The sequence below is a fragment of the Podarcis melisellensis genome (assembly GCF_964234715.1).
Source record: "Podarcis melisellensis genome assembly, chromosome: 8".
NCBI classification, from domain to species: Eukaryota; Metazoa; Chordata; class Lepidosauria; order Squamata; family Lacertidae; genus Podarcis; species Podarcis melisellensis.
Window position 1 is genome coordinate 40874476 of NC_138540.1, and position 18869 is coordinate 40893344.

At 47.1% G+C, this 18869-nt stretch overlaps 1 protein-coding gene across 3 annotated transcripts in view; it reads right to left on the reverse strand.

Annotated features, from left to right (window-relative positions):
• Nucleotides 1-18869, reverse strand: part of GSE1 (Gse1 coiled-coil protein) — a 436639-nt gene that overhangs the window by 366816 nt on the left and 50954 nt on the right. For 2 of the 3 annotated variants that reach the window (XM_081920147.1, XM_081920145.1), the window contains exon 1: nucleotides 11330-14532. The exons of the other annotated variant lie outside the window; for it this stretch is intronic. In XM_081920147.1, coding sequence (XP_081776273.1) covers nucleotides 11330-13669 — 2340 coding nt within the window. In that variant the 5' untranslated portion in view covers nucleotides 13670-14532. Of the gene's footprint in view, nucleotides 1-11329; nucleotides 14533-18869 lie in introns of those variants that run through there. 3 annotated transcript variants of the gene reach the window in all.

Here is an 18869-nt window from a genome sequence, read left to right on the forward strand (position 1 = left end):
GCTGAGCCATTAACCCATCAAGAAAGCCATCAGCAAGGCAGAAGACTCTCTGCCGGACACAGAGTTGGGAGACTCCACCTTGAGCTCTGGGTAATTAGCAAAAGACAATCCCAGAATTGGGAGGGGAAAGTTCCCAGAATTGCTGTGAGCAATGAGGTAAGCAAAACGGAAAAAGTGTCTATTTTGCAAGCTGTAGGTCAGACATGATGTATGGAGTCCCTTGGAATCTGAGGCTGCAGCAATAATGAATGGGAACAGGACCCTCTTGGGATGCAGTCTCTCCATCTGGACACTGGTTGCAAATATGTGAAAATAAACCATATAGCATAAAGACACCACAGATTCTGCTGTCTCATTGTCCCCAAAGGAAACACAGACTGTGGTAAGTGCACCAGCAACCCCTGGAATCTCACACCACTCTTGGAGATTGGGGTGGGGTGTAAGTCTTGAATTCAAGGGCATGATTTGAACATAACGCTAAGCTGAAGCCAAGAACAAACCATGATTTAACCATGAGTTGCCCCACAGATGACCAAACAAATAATGACCTATGCCATAGAAATATACAAAGCAGCCTTACACAGAGTCAAAACATTCTAGCTCAGTATTGCCTACACTGCTTGGCAGCAACTGTCTGGAATTTTTCCCAATCCTACTTGAAGATGGCCAAAGGACTTTAGGAACTGATGTTTTCTATGGACTCCAACAATGTATGGTGTTCCCCCTCAATACGATGAGGATTATTTAATATCTGTCTAATTAAATGTACAGCCCCAATTCTGGCATTTGAAGCCACCAGCATTTTAAACATTTATTCTCATCAAGCTATAAATTTTAAAAGGATCACAAAACTTCCAAAGGCAGCACTCTACAAAAAGTACAACTTGAAGCAGAACCTCTTAAGGTGCATTAAATTATGATTTATTTAGCCCAACACTTACAAGCCCTGTTTCCCATGTGATAGAGGAATCACTTTGTAACAGAGCATATATAAAAACTTAAGCATGATGTTTTGCTCTACACAGTCCTTGAGGACGACTGAAAAGTGACTGCAGGAAAAAATAGATGCACCTGGATGCGGGAGGATGGTTCTGTGTGCCCAACTACAGGAGCCCAAACGGAAGAGACAGCACTGTCATCAAACTGCAGCAGAACAGGGAGGGAATAGAGAGACGTCACCAGCTCTGCTGCAAAGCCAGGATCCTCCCTCCATCAACTGTAATATGGCAGCAGCCATTTCACCAGGCTATAACAGAGGAGGGAAGAAAAGGATTGAAACACCACTCCATCAACATGGCTGAGAGATCAGTAGCTTTTGGCTCCTCCTTTTCTTGACCTTCTCCACCCCAGCTGGGTATTTTAAGAATTTGTAACAAAGAACTGGTACCTGAGTTGGTCTATTTTTCCTCCCTCCCAATTCATTTTCCTTCTGTGTTGTGTTCTTTTTATATTGTAAACTTCACATCTGGAACTGTTTTATTTTTAGTAATCTGCAAACTGCTCTGATAGGCTTTGGGGACTGAAGAGTGGGATAAAAATTCTTTAATTAAATAAGAGGGAAACTGATAAAGCCCATAGGCCCAAGGAGAAGGAAATTAGAATGTTGCTTCCTTTTCTGATGTTCCTTTAACACAATTAAAGTAAGGATGGAAATTCAGCAGCACGTTTTCTTTCCCCAGCATGGAGATGAAATGATAAGTTTGCCTGCTGGATTCCTGACTGTCAGAGGAAATTTGACAAAAGGCTGGAAAAATGTTGGCAATGTTAAAGAAAGATTTTGAAAGCTTGGTTTGTTTTCCAGCTGATCTTGCAATTTGCTTTTGTGGCTTACGGTAATTAGCTATCATTAAGGAATCATGCTGGATTCACACTTAATACGATATCAAAGTTAAAACAAACCAAGGTTCACAATCCGACAATAAACCATGGTTTCAGAATAAAAATAAAAATAAATAAATAATTGTTCAGTAGCACCTTAATATAGACCAACTAAGTTTGTTCTGGTAAAAGCTTTTGTGTGCATGCACACTTCTTCAGACACACGAAAGCTTATACCAGAACAAACTTAGTTGGTCTATAAGGTGCTACTGGACAATTTATTTATTTTTATTTTGACTGCATCAGACCAGCACGATTTCCTACCTGAATCTAGAATCATGGCTTCAGAACACAGGTTGTTGGCAGTAAACAAACTATAGTTAAGCTGCTATACAGGATTCAGACCATCAAACAAGCCATGGTTTTCCGGCGACAGAAAATTCATTCTGAATCAGAGTTCTAACATGGGTTAGAACTCAACATCGAACCTACCAAGTCGCGATAGCAACAGTGAAGAGGACCTTCTTTGCCACCTCTATTGCATCTGCAGAAAACAGTAGCAGCGGAATCTTTCAGGTAGTTCGTAATTTAACAGAACCACCTTCACAATTGGGGCCTGGTGAGGACACCAAGATCTCCTGCAATAATTATGCATTTTTTTTTAATTTTTTTTTCAAATAAAGTTGTTCAGATTTAGAAAGAGGTATACTCCACCGTAAGAGCAGGACTGGGGCAGGAGAGTGCTAGAGTCCTGTCTAGTCAAGTTGCATGGGATCAGTTCCAATCTGTTACCTCTGAGGGTGTGTTCAAGCTGCTTGGACAAGTGAGACTGACCACCTGTCTCCTTGATCCTTGCCCATTCTGGCTCATAAAAGTGAGCCAGGCTGGGCTGGGTGATGAGCTCCACAGGCTGATAAATGCTTCCCTCTGTGAGGGAGTCTTCCCAGACCCGCTTAAAGAAGCGGTTATTAAACCACTTTTTAAAAAAATCATCTTTGGACCTGGCCACTATGGCCAACTATTGCCCAGTCTCAAATCTTCCATTCTTGGGCAAGGTGTTTGAGCATGTGGTCACTGAACAGCTCCAGGCATGCCTGGAGGATACGAACCATTTGGATCCCTTCCAATTGGGATTCAGGCCTCATCATGGGACTGAAACTGCCCTGGTCGTGCTGGTCAATGATCTCTGGCAGGCTAGGGACAGATGTGAAAGCTGTTTCCTAGTTCTGCTGGATTTCTCAGCAGCTTTTGATACCACTGACTATGGTATCATTATGGACCGTCTAGAGGAGTTGGGAGCTGGAGGCACTGTTACGCAGTGGTTCTGCTCCTTCCTCCTAGGCCATGTCCAGAAAGTGGTGTTGGGGAATGAGTGTTCAGACCCCTGGACTCTCACTTGTGGGGTGCCTCAGGGCTCTGTCCTCTCCCCCATGCTTTTCAACATCTGTATGAAGCTGGCATGAGTATCTGAGGGTTTGAGCTGGGTGTTCACCAGTATGAAGATGATACCCAGTTCTACCTCTTGTTTAAATCAGAAACAGTGAAGGCAGTGAATGTCCTGTGTGAGTGTCTAGAGGTGGTTTGATGGCGCCTAATGGATTGAGGTTGAATCCTGACAAGACAGAAGTACTGTTTTGGGCGGACAGGGGGTGGGACTCCCTGGTCCTGAATGGGTTAAGTGTACCCCTGAAGGACCAGCCTGGGAGTTATTTTGAACTCACAGCTGTCCATGGAGGTGCATATCAATTCTGCGTCTAGGGCAGCTGTCTACCAGCTCCATCTGGTATGCCAGCTGAGACCCTACCTGCCTGCAGACTGTCTCACTGGGGTGGTACATGCTCTTGCTATCTCCCGCTTGGACTACAGCAATGTGCTCTACATGGGGTTGGCTACCTTTGAAGGTGATTTGAAAACTACAACTAATAAAGAATAAGGCAGCTGGGCTGGTGACTGGGAGCAGCTGCCGGGACCATGTAACACCGGTCCTAAAGGTTCTTCACTGGCTCCCAGTACGTTTCTGAGCACAATTCAAAGTGTTGGTGCTGACTTTTAAAGCTCTAAACAGTCTTGGTCCAGTACATCTGGAGTGTCTCCATTGCTCAGCCCAGACACTGAGGTTCTCCTGCAAGGGTCTTCTGCCAGTACCCTCACCATGAGAAGTGAAGTTACAGGGAACCAGACAGAAGGCCTTCTCAGCAGTGGCACCCTCCCTGTGCAATGCCCTCCCATCAGATGTCAAGGAGATGAAGAACTACACAACTTTTAGAAGATATCTGAAAGCAGCCCGGTATCAGGAAGTTTGTAATGTTTGACGTTTTACTATGTTTTTATATGTGCGGTAAGCTACCCAGAGTGGCTGGGGAAACCCAGCCAGATTGGCGGGGTATGAGTAATAATATTAATAATAATTAAAAAACAAACCCCAAGCCAGTGTTTCTCAAACTAGGCAGGCTAATCCCATTTGCAGACTGAGGGTGAGAATCAGCTACTTGCCCAAAGCCAGGTGGCAAGCACATGTAACTCAAATTTAAGTTTATGAAGCAACACTGATTCCAATGTAAAAACAAAAAACATGTAAGGGTTGTATCCAATGTTAGTTTTACTCAGAGTAGACCCAGTCAAATGAATAGGAATGACTAACTTGGTTTATACATTTCAGTGATTCTACTCTAAGTAGAACTTAGCTGATACTACCCTTAGTTTTTGTCTTACCCAGGGTATGGATTAGGTGCCTATCCCATGTAAAGGAGCTGCAAATCTCACTTAAGTAAAGTGCAGGACAATGTATTGGGCATATCTACATTGTTTTAATCAGTTTCTCATAGTTTCTCCCAAAGAATCTGAGATGGGAACTGTAATTAGGGGAAGACACTGAGAATTTGCCCCCTGCACAATAATAGAGTCCCTAAAATTCAGGAGTGGGGTTTCCAAAGTGGGGAATGCATTCAATCAGTTTAAACCTGCAGCGCAGATTTGCCCAGGACTTTCTGTAGCTTCACTTTCAGTTTCTCTACACTAGTGGTAACACAGAAAGCTGCCCTATACCAAATCAGGCCATTGGCCCATCTTGTTCAGTATTGACTACACAGATTGGCAGCAGCTCTCCAGGATTTCAGATTGGTGACATTCCCAGCCCTACCTGGAGGTATCAGAGATTTAACCTGGCACCATTTACATGCAAAACAGATGCTCTGCCACTGAGCTATAGCCCCATTGTGCATTTTGCTGCAGTTATAAGAGGGGCTGTTTCCAGAGGATTCCTATGCAGCACACATCAATCACATTTGTTTCTCTGTCTCAGCCTCCTCAAGGCAGGCAGTGTGTGCTGATCCTGTGACTCCTTCAGCAGCTGCCCCAGCAAATTGAAAGAGAAATGCTTGCAAATGCTAGAAGCTTGCCAAGCATAAAGGAACAGCAAAGTACATTCCTAGGCCACACCAGATAGAAGAGAACTCTTAGTATAAAGCCCATACAGCAAGCAAGATGACTACTGTGAGCAGAACATAGGAAGCTCCCTTTCCCCAGGTCAGATTTTCTGCCCAACTGACCCAGTGTTACCTGCTCTGACTGACAGTGACTTTCCAGGATCTCAGGCAGAGGAAAGTCACTCTACTCACCTGTTATCTGCCCTTTTTACTGGCAACTGACTCTAGTACCTTTGGCATGCAGCATATTGTGGTCCCTCCCCAAGAAGTCCTACCTCTAGGATGGAGAACCAACAGGTGTTTGTTGACTCCACTCCCAGCAACACCAGCTGGCATGGCCATCGGTTGGGGATTACTAGAGTTGTAGTATAACAATGTCTGGTGACACACGCATTCCCTATCTGGGCTGTATACAACATGGGACTCATGTATCTTCAAGCAGGCGTAAGAAAACGTTTTGGCCCAGTGGAGCAGAGCTTTATCTCCTCCAACCCCCACAGGCCAACTTTGACAAGTGGCCACCCCCCTGTTAGTCATCTGATGTCATGATAACTCTCTACAGAGAACAAACTGGAGAAACAGCACCAAGCAAGACTGAACTCTCCACTCATCAGCAAGGGAACTGACATTTGCAGCCAAACTGAGCAGGGTTTAACCCCCCCCCCACACACACACACACGTTCATCAGCTGATAAGTGGGGGTTAAACCCTGCTGCTTTGGCTGTGCATGCCAGCTCCCTGTGGGAAACTGACAGGTGCAGCCAACAGAGAACTGAACCCCACCAACCCTAGCCCATCAGCTGACATCACTCACACATCAAAGTTGTGTCAGCTGATTGGCACATGGGCAGGGTTTCAGGGTAAATGGACTTAAGGGCCAAATTAGACCCCCTGGTGACTGTCTCACCTCATAGCAGCTCCCATGCTGGCTCTGCTTGTTTACCCAGATATGTAAGGCTAACAAGCATTTTAATAGGTAATTTTCATATATGTGAATGAGTGCACATGTGTGTGTGAGAGAGTGTATGTTGTATGTATATTTGAATTTTTTTAGGTCAACTTGTTTTAACTTCTGACTTTTATTGAACATTTGAATGCATACTTAAGATTCTGTGTAAATAGTTTTGGCAATTAAGTGACATACAAATTTTACAAATAAAATTATCTACCCCTGCTCCTCCTACTCTGAAAAGCGAGAACTGTCACAACCAGGATTAGAGTCTTCACATCCATTGCTTCAAGGCTTCTAAGCAAACTTCCCCACAAGATATATATGGATTTCCTCACCCTGCCCAATGTAATCTTTTAAGCACTGAGGAGGGTGTTGCAAGGCACAGGTTTTCCATTTGGCTCTTTGTTTTGCTGGTTAGTTTGTCAGTTTCCCTGTTGGATAGCAGCTTTACTTTCATATTTTAATCGCACTGTATGAGGAAGTACTTTATGTCCTTTGGAGCAGAAATAGTAAGACACAGTAGTCTCTCCAAAACACCATCTCCTTTGGGGGAGCCTGACCCACAACCAACCCCAGCTGGTCAGTCTTTGAAATAAAATCCAGCAAGGTGCTCAGTCAAAGCAACCCTAGCAATGGCAAAACAAGAAACAGATCAATAGTTTAGATAAAAAGCTCTTTTTGCCTGAACACCACTAAGCATTTGAACACTTACAAAACACACCAGCTAGATACAGAGTACAGATACATTCCCATTTCACAGATATCTGTACTGTATTGAGTTTGCGGCAATGATGCATCTGAGAGCAACTGTTTGAGCCAGAGCCCTGGCATGGAACATTCCAATTACTTGGGGAACAAAGCAACAAAAGGTTCACAGTCCAACTTCTGGGATAGAAGAGATAGCTGTCTGTTTGACTGGGATTAAAGCCCCATGCAGTACTTAGGGAAGGAGGAGCTGCTTGGGGGCTGGCTCAGGCCTAGATGGCTGACCAGGAGGAGGTCCTAGAAGCAGAGATGACTGGTGATCACAAGGACTGGTAAAGCAGAATGCAAGGGAGATCAAAAGTTAGCCAAACCAGAGCCCAGGACAGCCAGAGGCAACTAATTCCAATTTTGTCCCCAACCTCCTCCCTGCTGACTTCTGCAAGGGCAGCATTGGGACTAAAGAAGAGTAAGCCAATGCCACCCACTGGACTGGATGCAAGTAAGAGGCAGGCAGGTGGGGGCTGGCTGAGCACAGGCTGAGGTTGGTGGGCAGCAGCCTCTGCTGCCTAAGGGGCAGAGAACCTAAGAGACAGAGGGCTCACTTGGGAAGATAAAAGGGAACAAGAAACACATTACGAACCATTGAGAGAAACAGAGGGATTTACACAGAAGTTTTAGGAACAGTGGGATTAGGGAACCAAAGGTATGCATGGTGCGGAGAAAGTGGTTAGATGAAAGTTGTCTCCCTCCCTCATAACACTAGAACTCATGGACATCCAAGGAAACTGAATGTTGGAAAATTTAGGACAGACAAAAGAAAGCACTTCTTCACTCAGGGCATAGTTAAACTCTGGGATTTGATTTCCCCAAGGTGTAGTGTATGGCTTTAAAAGAGGATTGGACAAATATATGGAGCAGAAGGTTAACAGTGGCTACTAGTCTTAATGGTTATGTTCCTATCCCCACTATTAGAGGCAGTATGCCTCTGAATGGCATTTGAACAACCATGCTAAACACCAATTTTTGTTCAAAAGAGGACTGCTAGCCCCACCGGCTCAAGGCAAAATGATTTTCAGACAAACAAAAGAATCTGAATACAAATGTCTCAAAACAGCCTATCTCCTCCCGGTACTGAATGTACAGTGGTACCTCAGGTTAAGTACTTAATTTGTTCCGGAGGTCCATACTTAACCTGAAACTGTTCTTAACCTGAAGCACCACTTTAGCCAATGAGGCCTCCTGTTGCCGCCGTGCCGCCAGAGCACGATTTCTGTTCTCATCCTGAAGCAAAGTTCTTAACCTGAAGCACTATTTCTGGGTTAGTGGAGTCTGTAACCTGACGCGTATGTAACCTGAAGCATATGTAACCCAAGGTACCACTGTACTACAGCAGCCTCTGTACAGTGGAGCTGACTCAAATGGTGAGCCCAGGGTTAGGAAGGCAGCTCAAATATTAGATCACATTTTATTACAGTCCTGCAATGTCATTCGTTAAGGCCTGTCGTGAGTTTATTATCAGCAGCTGTCCTCTCTAGCCAAGGGGATGGAAGCTCAGATGAAAAGCAAACAGCCCTCTGGAAGGCTTCTTAAGTCATAGGAGCATGAAAATCTCTCCCCTCCACTTACACAGCTGACTTTCAGATTAAAAAGACACATTCCCACAGGGAGGGAAAGAAGCCAGTCAGCTTGGAAACACCTCCTTCAAGGATCCTGGGGCTTCCGTTTTTTCCATTTGCTGGCAGAATGGGAGTTCCTATCTTAGGGAGCATGCTTATTTGGGCTCTCTCAAAAGCTTGGCTCTGAGGCCAAGAAATATGTCACCATTGATAGTCCAATCCTTTAAGGTTCCACAAGCAAGCACTAAATAGCACTGAGGCCACTTCATCGTCTGCCTGCATGACTTGGAAATCAACACTCTACAAGTGGTTTAAGCTGAACAACTGCGATTGTTGCTAAAGCAATGCTGATGCCATACAGTATTTCAGAAATGTGGTTACAGAAACACTCTTGAAATCAGCTTTACCCATTATCAAGTTTCCTCCCCCCCCCATAAATTCTGCTTTCACTAGTTTAGGATTAACATGTTAGTGCAAACTATCTCTCCCATGAGGAGATAATGTATTTCATTGCATTTATATCCTGCATTTCTCTCATCATGGCACTCAGGGTGACAGACATAAAGTTCCCAAGCAGTCTCCCGCTTGGACCTAGATCTGGACCTAGATCTCATTAGCTTCATCAAGGTTGCTGAATCACATACCTTCAGACTCTGCCCTGGGAGCTAGATAGGAGAGTCTGATATGTGGGAGTCACTCTCACACATCTTAGCAGGTAGTCAACACAAGACTTCCTCCATGTCAATTTTTCCTAAACATACACAAATAGGAGGTGTGATTTATCCATGTGTTCTCTTCCCTGTCCCCCTTGCAATGTGCAAAACCACAGAAATGACAGAGGCTATTCCTGCAGGAAGTCATTGCCACATGCTGGTCACTTGTATGCAATGGGGAGAGGTTGCATCATAGAGATGACCACACACTCATGAGGATTTTGAATGCCAAGAGATAAGACTATGCATGAAGGGAATACTGTACCTCCAATCAGAAAAGGAAATGTCTATGGTGTTTTTAAGGCAAGGTAGGAAACTCGCTATTGCATAGAAATCACAGGTCTTTGCCACTCTGGAACATACGGAGCAACTACTACCTAAGAGCGCATCAAAATTTCTTTTTCTCTCTCCCATATTCAATGAGAAGTGCATTTGCACATCAACCCTGGTCTTCTGCATACTCCTGTATGAAGGCAAGTTTCTCTTTTTGGCTTTAAAAGGACTGCAAATTGCTCACCCCACAAACAAAACCCTACCGCATAATTTGCCACATTTTCAACAATATGCAGCTGATATGGCAGACATTTAGCAAGCGAAGCCTTTCCTGGCATGCAGACAAAACAGAAAAACTTCATTTGTTGGATCTGTGCATGTTAGGCTGGTGTTAAAGAGGCACAGGGGCAGGCCAATAAGAATAAGAATGGTCTCTTCCCACAGCCCCAGACCCTGTGATTATCATCCGAGGTCCTTAGTGTGCCTCCTCCAAAAGAGGTCAGGAGGGAGGCAACATGAGAATGGGCCTTTTCTGTGGTGGCTCCCTGCTTGTGGAATGCTCTCCCTTGGGAGGGTTGCCTGGAACCTTTGTTGCATATCTTTAGGCACCAGGCAAAAACATTCCTCTTTTCTCAGGCCTTTATCTAATTAAACAATCTATGATCCATTATTGTTTTTGTTACTATGTCATGCATTTTCTTGTTTTCATGTGGTAAATCACCCTGTGATCCTTGGATTAAGGACGATATAGAAATATATCTACTGGCATTCCTGGTTGCTCACAGGTTTATTTGGAAGCCTGACTCCCATTACTTTCCCACCTTCCACACTGAACTGACTGGCAGGGATTAGCCCCCCCTTACCCATAATGCTTTGGAATCTGCTGCTAGACGAGCATTGGGACATGTGCACACTGTGGAGCTGAACTGCACACCTGGAAGACTAAGCAACTAGAGAAATGTAAATAGCTAGTATATAAAATAAAAAAGCACTAAAAGCACTATAATCAACTTTCTAACAGCTACTCAGCCACCTGAGGACCTGCCTTCAGGCTATTAGGCAAGTATGATTTACAAATGTTTTCTTGTTAAGCCACAAATTCCTAGAGTTAGTGACAAACTGGACAAGAACATTTAAATGTTGAGCAAAACAGCCATGGAGGAGAGGGGACGGCTTTTAGCCCACATTTGGTGGACTACTAACTTCTGTAGATTCACTCTTTTAAGGCACCTAAACCATAAGTGGGCATGGGAGTGCCCTCCAGAAAGTCCTGTGCACTACTAATTAGTTTATTGTGACATGGAACTCTGCATTGCGCTGCCACAGCCTACCATGGCTCTGCTTCTGGGATTCTTTCCAGCCGTTGTACCTGTATTCTGAAGATACATGAATTAGCGTGGGGGGGGGGAGACACACCTGATATGCCCATTAACAGAAAAACACGTCAGGAAAAAAGCACTTTGCATCATAGTTGGGAAACTGTGGAGTTCTCTTACGGCTCTAAAAAGCTAATCCCTAATAGGATTTTGTAGCAGGAGTAGAATGGCACCAGCATTAGAATTCTTGTTAGCTTCTGGTCTTGAGTGAGTCACCTAAGAGAAAGCCTTCCAGCAGCCAGTGCTTTAAAAAAGGAGAGACATGCTTACAGTTCTCTCACGCACCTTGACAGAGATCCATGGTAGGGTTTTTTAGAGTCATGAGGTCAATGACTCTGGAGCGGCTGGTTTGCTAGAAAGCAACAGTTTGGCACCTGTCTCCAGCCAAAGCTCGCAGAAGAGCAACAGCAGATAATTCCAGTTCCACTGGAAGGTCAACCAGGCAGCTTACCTTTTGGAGAGAAGCTGGTGCCATTGCAGGTGCAGCAAAGAGATCTCTGGACACTGTGTTTTTGCCAGCCAGCACCAGTACGGAACACTCAGCGCATGCTCCGATGGTCAGCTGCTTACCGTCATCCACCAGCAAGCTGCTAGGCACCCGTAAAGAGCACAGGAACACTGGCAGCCTGGCAACTTGCACCGCTTTTAATCCAAGGCATCGTTTCTTCTCTTGCCTGCAGAAGAAGCAGACAAAAGTCTCCACTTTGTACTGCCTGGACCAGGCACTGCTTGGATGGGGGGAATGGTTGCTTTCATGCTGCATCCACTGCCCCAAGAGATCATGGTAACAGAGCACACATGTGGCCACTATTCCAGTTGAATCGACAGGCCTAGCCCGAGGAGCTGGTGGGTAAACTGTGAGGAATGGGAAGAATGGCTCCTTCTCGCCAAAGCGGCCTGGAGGGTTGACACTGATGTGAAACTCCTTCCCTGCTCCCAGTTCAGCTCCACAGATGTAGCAAATGGTCACCAAGCCCACTTTGGCCAAACCAGGATGCCGGGCAATGCTGTTGGACTCCCCAGCTGAAAAGACCTGGTGATACCTGCCCAGGAAGCTCTGCACCGAAGTGATGAACTCTTCATTGTGGCAAGCCCGGTACATGGCCCATAGGTCCTGCAGCACACCATAACATTTCCGACAGCTATGGACCTCCCAGTGCTTGTTGAGACCTTTGGCATTGGGAGGGCAAGGAAGGAGGCTGAGGAAGGGGAAGTGCATGGTTGTTTTGGCATTGCCGTTGGTGATCTTGGCAGAGACTGACCGGCCATCCTTGGTGCAATCCTCCCCACAGAGGTAACATGCTTCCTGGAGAAGCTGCATGGGTCCAGGCAGTACCTCCTCTCTTGGAAGAGTCTCCCTCTTAGCCTTGGGGGCTACAGCGTTCAGAGGTACTACATAGAGCCGCTGCAGGACAGGCACGTTGGCCAACTCAAAGCTTTGCCACTGCTGCATGAGGGAAGCGAAGCAGCAAGAACACACTAAGGTGCTACCAGCGGTGCTGATGGGTAAAGCCCCCGGAGGAGGGCTGTGCAACCACAGGAAGGGGAAGAAAGGCGCCTTAGAGGCTTTCTCCTGCTTTTGCACGTGAATCCTGTGCTGGGAAGTAGACGTCAAGAGGGAGCCGCAAACGTAGCAAACGACTTCTCCTACCGATGGCGGCTCTGCCCCCCAGAGAGGTCTGGGCGCTAGGAGGGCGCTGCCATTCTCTTTTTGCTCCTCGTCGCTGGTGATATTGATCTCGCTCTCCTCGGAGGAGCAGTAACTGGAAAGCTCTCGGCCACTTTCCCCCGGGGGTCGCTTGCCCACCAACCCGTCGCCTCTTCCTGCTGTATTGAAGGCCCCCGGTGCGCTCCCGCCGCTGCCTCCTGGCGCGCCATGAGCAGCTCTCCAAATCGGCGCCTCGGCTCCCCAGAGTCTTGCCCGCCGCTGCCTCTTCCTCCGAGGCTTCTCTGCCGGTGGCAGCCCGTTCCCCGGGCGCAAGGGGGCCGCCGCCATCGCCGCCTCCTCTGGGGGTGGCGGCGGCGGCTGGTTCCACTCGCGGTAACTGGCGCGGCTCCCCATGTGCGCGTTTGGCACCGCGCGCTCTTTGACGCGCCAGTAACCCGGACTGCCTTTGGCGCCGCTGTTCCGGCTGGGGGAACGCAGGTCAGGCTCCGAGAGGTTACCGGCGTCAGAGAGAGAGGAAAGCTCAGAGTCTTCGCCGCCGGCGCCGCAGCCTTCTTCCTCGTCGTCGTCGGCCGGCTGGCTCCGGCCGCTGCTGCTACTAGGACGACGCTCGTCGTCGGCGCCCAGCACGTAGGAGAGGTTCCACTCTTGGGGGCCCCTGCGCAGCCCGCCGGGCCCCCCCGCCGGCCCGTCGCACTGGTAGGGCCGCTTCAGCCAATACATGCGCTTTTCCACCGGCGTGCGCGTCCTCTCGAAGGAGTCCCACTGCTCCGCCAGAAAGCAGCGGCAGACGGCGCACACCACGGCGCAGCCCTCCGGAGTCACCTCCTGCGCCCCGGGCGCCGGCTCCTGGTGCTGCAGGAAAGGGAAAAAAGGCTGGTTGTCGCGGGGGTACTTCACTTGCAGCTTCAGCTCCTTGCCCCGGCTGATCCCGCCGCCGCAGATGAAGCAGCAGAGCGCCGCGTCGGAGGAGGCGGAGGCAGCCGCCGCCAACGCCGCCGGGGACTCGGCACGACAGCAGCTGCCACTCGCCGCTGCTCCTGCACGCTCGTCCCCGGACGCGATCGCGGCCATCAAGCGCTGCTTGCGCGAGATCGGTGCCTCCTTCTCCGGATAATCGCTCATTTTGCCCTCGGGTAGTCCCCGCCCGGGCGGGAGCGGCGGCTGCGGGAGGCTCCCCAGGGCTGATCGCTCATCCTGCAGGCGCCGGGTGGCCGGACACGCTCTGGGAGGGAGACGGGCTGCCGGAGTTGGCTGCGATTAGTTGGTTCCCATCTGCAGACTTGCTGCTGCTGCCGCCGCCGCCGCCGCCACTTTAGGAATGGGTGGGAAGGGACTGGGATCCGGGCTGCTGCTGGCGGAGGGGGGTTGTTTTTTGGCGTGGGGCGCTCCTGCGGGCAAAGGCTGGAGACGGTTGCCAGCCGCGTCCCGCTCCAGAGCTAACTTCGGCCGGGTGGAGGAGCAGCAGCCGCCTCTTGTGCAAAGTTTGGCTGCGAACTCGGCAGCGCCATCTCCCTCCCTCCCTGGAGGTGGGTCTCCTCCGCGCCACCAGCAGCGGCGGCTTCCACAATAAACCAGCCCCCTCGCCTGTCTCTCCCCCACCCCGCGCGCCAAAATCTGCATTGGGGGGAGGAGGGAGGGAGGGCTTCTTCTCCCTCCTTGCTCAGGCTCGCGGCCAACGATCACACAAGGAAAGCCCCGCTTCGGAGGAGCTTCGCGGCCGTCGCCTGCCCAGAGTCACAAGACCTTTCTGAAGCCGAAAGAATATAAAGAGGTTCGTGCGGCTGTAGAAAGATTCTTGTTTGCATTTGGACCTGCAACATTCAAGTTCCAATTCTTACTAAAGACTTGGAGTGGTTTGTTGGACTGTACAGCTGCTTCAGCCTCTGCTTTTCTCATCTGTCAAACGGGAGCAAACACTAGTTACCTATTAAGTTCTTTCTATTACACATTAATAATATTTGTGCTCATAATGCTATCATCCCACTTTCAATTTGAATTCCCCAAACTTTTTATACCACAAATGTTCTGGTTTTATAGCCCTCCAATAATGCTGTAACATTGGGGAAACATTGCTGAACAAACAAGGTGTCCTCCAGATGCGTTTGGACTACAACTCCTATCAGCTCCAGCTGGCATGGCCAGTGAGCAGGAATGATGGGAACTATAGTCCCATCTGGAGAGCTCTGCCCAACTGTTAGAGCATTTGCAAATTAAGGGCTCGTTTTTATTTCTACATATTCATTATTCTGTTTTAAAATGAAAAGCAATGGAGGAACATCCAGCCAACACAGACAAAAATCCTGCCACCACCCCCATTCAGATGTTTGGGAACCAAATTTAATTCCCTGCCTCCTCTCTCAGCTGATCCGCAAAACTCTGGCCTGTGGGAAAGAGCTTGATGGGCATCAACAAGAAATAGTGGTGGTGCAAAGGGAAACTGTACAGGCAAGATGCAGAACAGCCAGTCTCTCTAAATGGCTCTTGAGACTCTTGACAGGTCACAACCCCTCTCCCTAGGCCACACCCATCACCAGCCCTGCTCCAATGCCCTCATTTAATGTTTTGCATAACTGAAATATGTCCTCAAACTGTGATCATGCCTCTTCCTTGCCTTCTTGGAGCACAGAGAGGGGTGTGTGACTGTAGAAACCTCTGACTTTGGCATGGCTGGAATGCAGTCTGCTATACAAAGTAAGAGTCATATGCATTGCTCTACTTGCCTTTGCCTCTGGCCGCACCCACCACAGCATGTGGCCCCCAGAAGCTTGCCCAGGAGGCTATTCAGCCCTTGGGTTAAAAAAATAAGGCTTCCTCTCCCGGTTGTAAAGCAAAGAAAGCAGAGATCCAGGTTTCAGCAATGCCATCACAAACTGTGTCATGGCCATTGACCTCACTTCCACACTAGATGAGTCAACAGCACTTTGTCAAAGTCACTACGTCAAAGGGTGGCATGGCAATTGCACTTAAAGTCAGGGAAATTGCTGCAAACCATGTCATACAATAGGACAAGCAACCTATAGCTTATATCTGGAAACAATGCCATCTGGATTCTCTGTAAAAACTGAGTGAATGGCTGAGATCAGCGCTAGAAAAAAAAGGCTGATGTGGAAGCACCCCAGCAGCATTTGTCTCTGGAGTAGTTCTTCCTCTGCCAAATAAAAGAATGTAGAGGGTGTCATTTTTTTAAAAAGCCACTAAGCACAATTTTTTCCTGCTCAGAACAGGAGTAATTTCTTTTCAGAGCTATCTGCACTATAACTTTCCAAGATGCCAAAAAGTTGCTAGTTTTTCCATAATTCTAGAGCTGTGTAGACTGAAAGGAGAAGGTTATAACAAAGTACGTATAGTGGGGCCATGGGCAATTGCTTTAGGGTTTTAAAAGAAATAGTTTCATGAAGGACAAGGTTTATCAGTGGCTACTGCCAACCTAGCAGCTCCTGCCAACCTAGCAGTTCGAAAGCATGCCAAAAAGTGCAAGTAGATAAATAGGTACCGCTCTGTTGGTAAGGTATACGGCATTTCCATGCACTGTTCTGGTTTTGGTGTTCCATTGCACCAGAAGCGGTTTAGTCATGCTGGCCACATGACCTGGAAAAACTGTCTGCGGACCAACGCCGGCTCCCTCGGCCTGTAAAGCGAGATAAGCACTGCAACCCCAGAGTGAGTCGTCTGCAACTGGATTTAGCTGTCAGGGGTCCTTTACCTTTTTTATATAACTATTACCAACTCTAGGGGCAGGTTCTTACCTTTACACCTTCCATGTGAGCTTTGAAGGGCAACTGGCTGGTCGCTATTAGACACAGAATGCAGAACTAGATGGGCCATGGCCTGACCCAGCAAAACAGTTATTACTCTCCTGTGTTTACACTTTGGAAGACTTTAACCAACTTTTACTTTCACATCTTTTAAAACTGATCACATTTCCTTCACAACTAGCTCTCTTCTGCTTTAGCAAAGCCTCATTTGGGCACCAGTAAGGTGGCCTCTTATGCATTGCCTTGGGGCTTGTCCACATTTCTGCTTGCCCCTTCACTTACTTCTCAGAAAACTCACTCTTTACCATTAAACTGGAGGAAATGTCAATTGAGTTTTCTGTGGATTGATGTCTGCTCTGATTCAGCGGTAAAGAAGGGGTTTTCCTAGGGAAAGCAGCAGGGCAAACAGAAAACTACTTGGACCCATGCCCTGAAAGCAAGGGGCAAGCAGAAAACCACTTGGACCCATGCTTTCTAGGCATGGGACAAGTGAAGTATGGACAAGCCCTAAAAGGAGGAGTTGCATCATTAAAAAAAAGAGATTTGCATAAAAATTGCATGTCCTAATTTATAAGTATAGCTGCAGATTTAGAAACAATGACTACCATTTAAATAGGAATACAATAAGTCTCATCATTGTAGGGAAGACTGGGGCCAGACCTGTTCTCCCTTCATAGGGTTCTTCATTTTTAAATCAGACTTGAACCTGGCAGTCTTTCAAATAGAGGGCTGTATTCTGACAACCCTTGAAATAGGGAACTACCCTCTGTAAAATACAAAACATGGTCACCCTACACACCAGAATTCTCTCTGCACTACTTGTACCAATGCTCAAGAAAGAGATGCAGGGTGATATAATGGATAAGAGTGTCAGAGCAAAATTCAAACGACTGCTTCATAGCTCATGGGGCAACCATATGTCAGTAACTCTTGGGCTGCATACTCATGACCTTTTATTCTAGAATCGATGGCTCCTGAGCAGCTTTTTTATGCAGTTCACACACAATATAGACCTGTTGCATAATCCCACCCTGAAAAGCACTTATTGAGAAGCTGATTTCAATCCAAAAATAAAAGCTCACGGCAGATGGATTCTACAGTGTGTCCATTTGAAAACAAGTAGGTTGTCCCAGCAAAGGATGGGACCAATGATGTTGTGGGTGGACATATACCAAGATCACAGTCACCATTTCCTTCTTCATTCACATGGAACATGCATAGGGCAGATAAGGCTTGGATAACCTAATCAAGGGGAGGGTTTTCAGATACGCACAGTTCAACCACACTCACTCTTGTGGATTGCAGGATCTAGAAACAATACACAGAAGATTGAAAAGCAGCATTTTGAACTTAAGAATAGCCCCACTGGATCAGGTCAGTGGCCCATCTAGTCCAGTTTTCTCACAATGACTAACCAGATGCCCATGAGAAGTCTGCAAGCAGGAGATAAGCACAACAGCACTCTCCCCTCCTGTAGTTTTCTGCAATTGGTATTCTGACCATGGAGGTAGAACATAGCCATTGTGGTTGGTAGCCATGATAGCCTTGAGTAAAAGCATGAACAATTCCATTTTGAGAAATTCTAAAAATTTGTGTTACAAATGCATTAATGTGCATGTAGCCATAATCATCCTGAACAGGCACTTCTGAGGCTAAAATGTGGGACGGGGGACCCTGTACACCTCCATGCAGTTTTTAGAGGAAGAACAGGATCAAAACAACCACGTAAAATGGGAGATGGTGAAAGAGAAGCTATGGCCTTCTGTGCCTACTGTGCCAGACCTTCACCAAAAGAAGACTGTTTGAGGACCAGGGGTCCAGCATATCCACTAGTCATCTGGGAGAAAATGGCAATTAGCCACAGGTGGTACAAAACTGTCCTGGATTGTTAAGTCTACAGCTAATTGTGAAATTTGAAAGGTTAGGCTAAAATCACTTCAAAGAAAGCCGAGACCTGGAAGTCCTAAACTTTAAGAAAGGCTGTCCATCTGGTCCAGCACCCTGTTCTCACAATGACCAACCATACGCCTATGGGAAGCCTTCAGGTATGGAGACTGACCTTACAGACAAGCTACATATTCTTCTTAGAATATCATCAGTTCCAAATTTGAGCTAATTCAGAACATACTGGGTAGATACTATCTGGACCTGGTGATTTGTTCATTTTTAATTTGTCAATAAGGCCTAGAAATTTGTCACTTGTTACTGCTGCTTGCTTCAGTTCCACGAACTCCCTTGCTGAGAAAATTAGTTCAGGTACAGGAATCTGCTCTGCAATTTGTAGTGAATACAACTGTCCGCTTACAGTACATATATGTTGAACTGGACAGCAACACATCACACACCAGGTCCTGGGCACCATTTAAGTCCAGGGTTGCCTCCCCTTCTGGCCAGTTTAATGATCAACTGTTCTAGGAGATTGTCATTTAAACTACTGTATCTACATATTTTATCTCTCATGACTAGAACATGCATTTACCCAGTCCATGTGACAGTTGCTGATGTCACCTATTGCTACAGCATTTATTCATTTGGATGTCTTCCCATTACCATGGGAATTTTGGTCA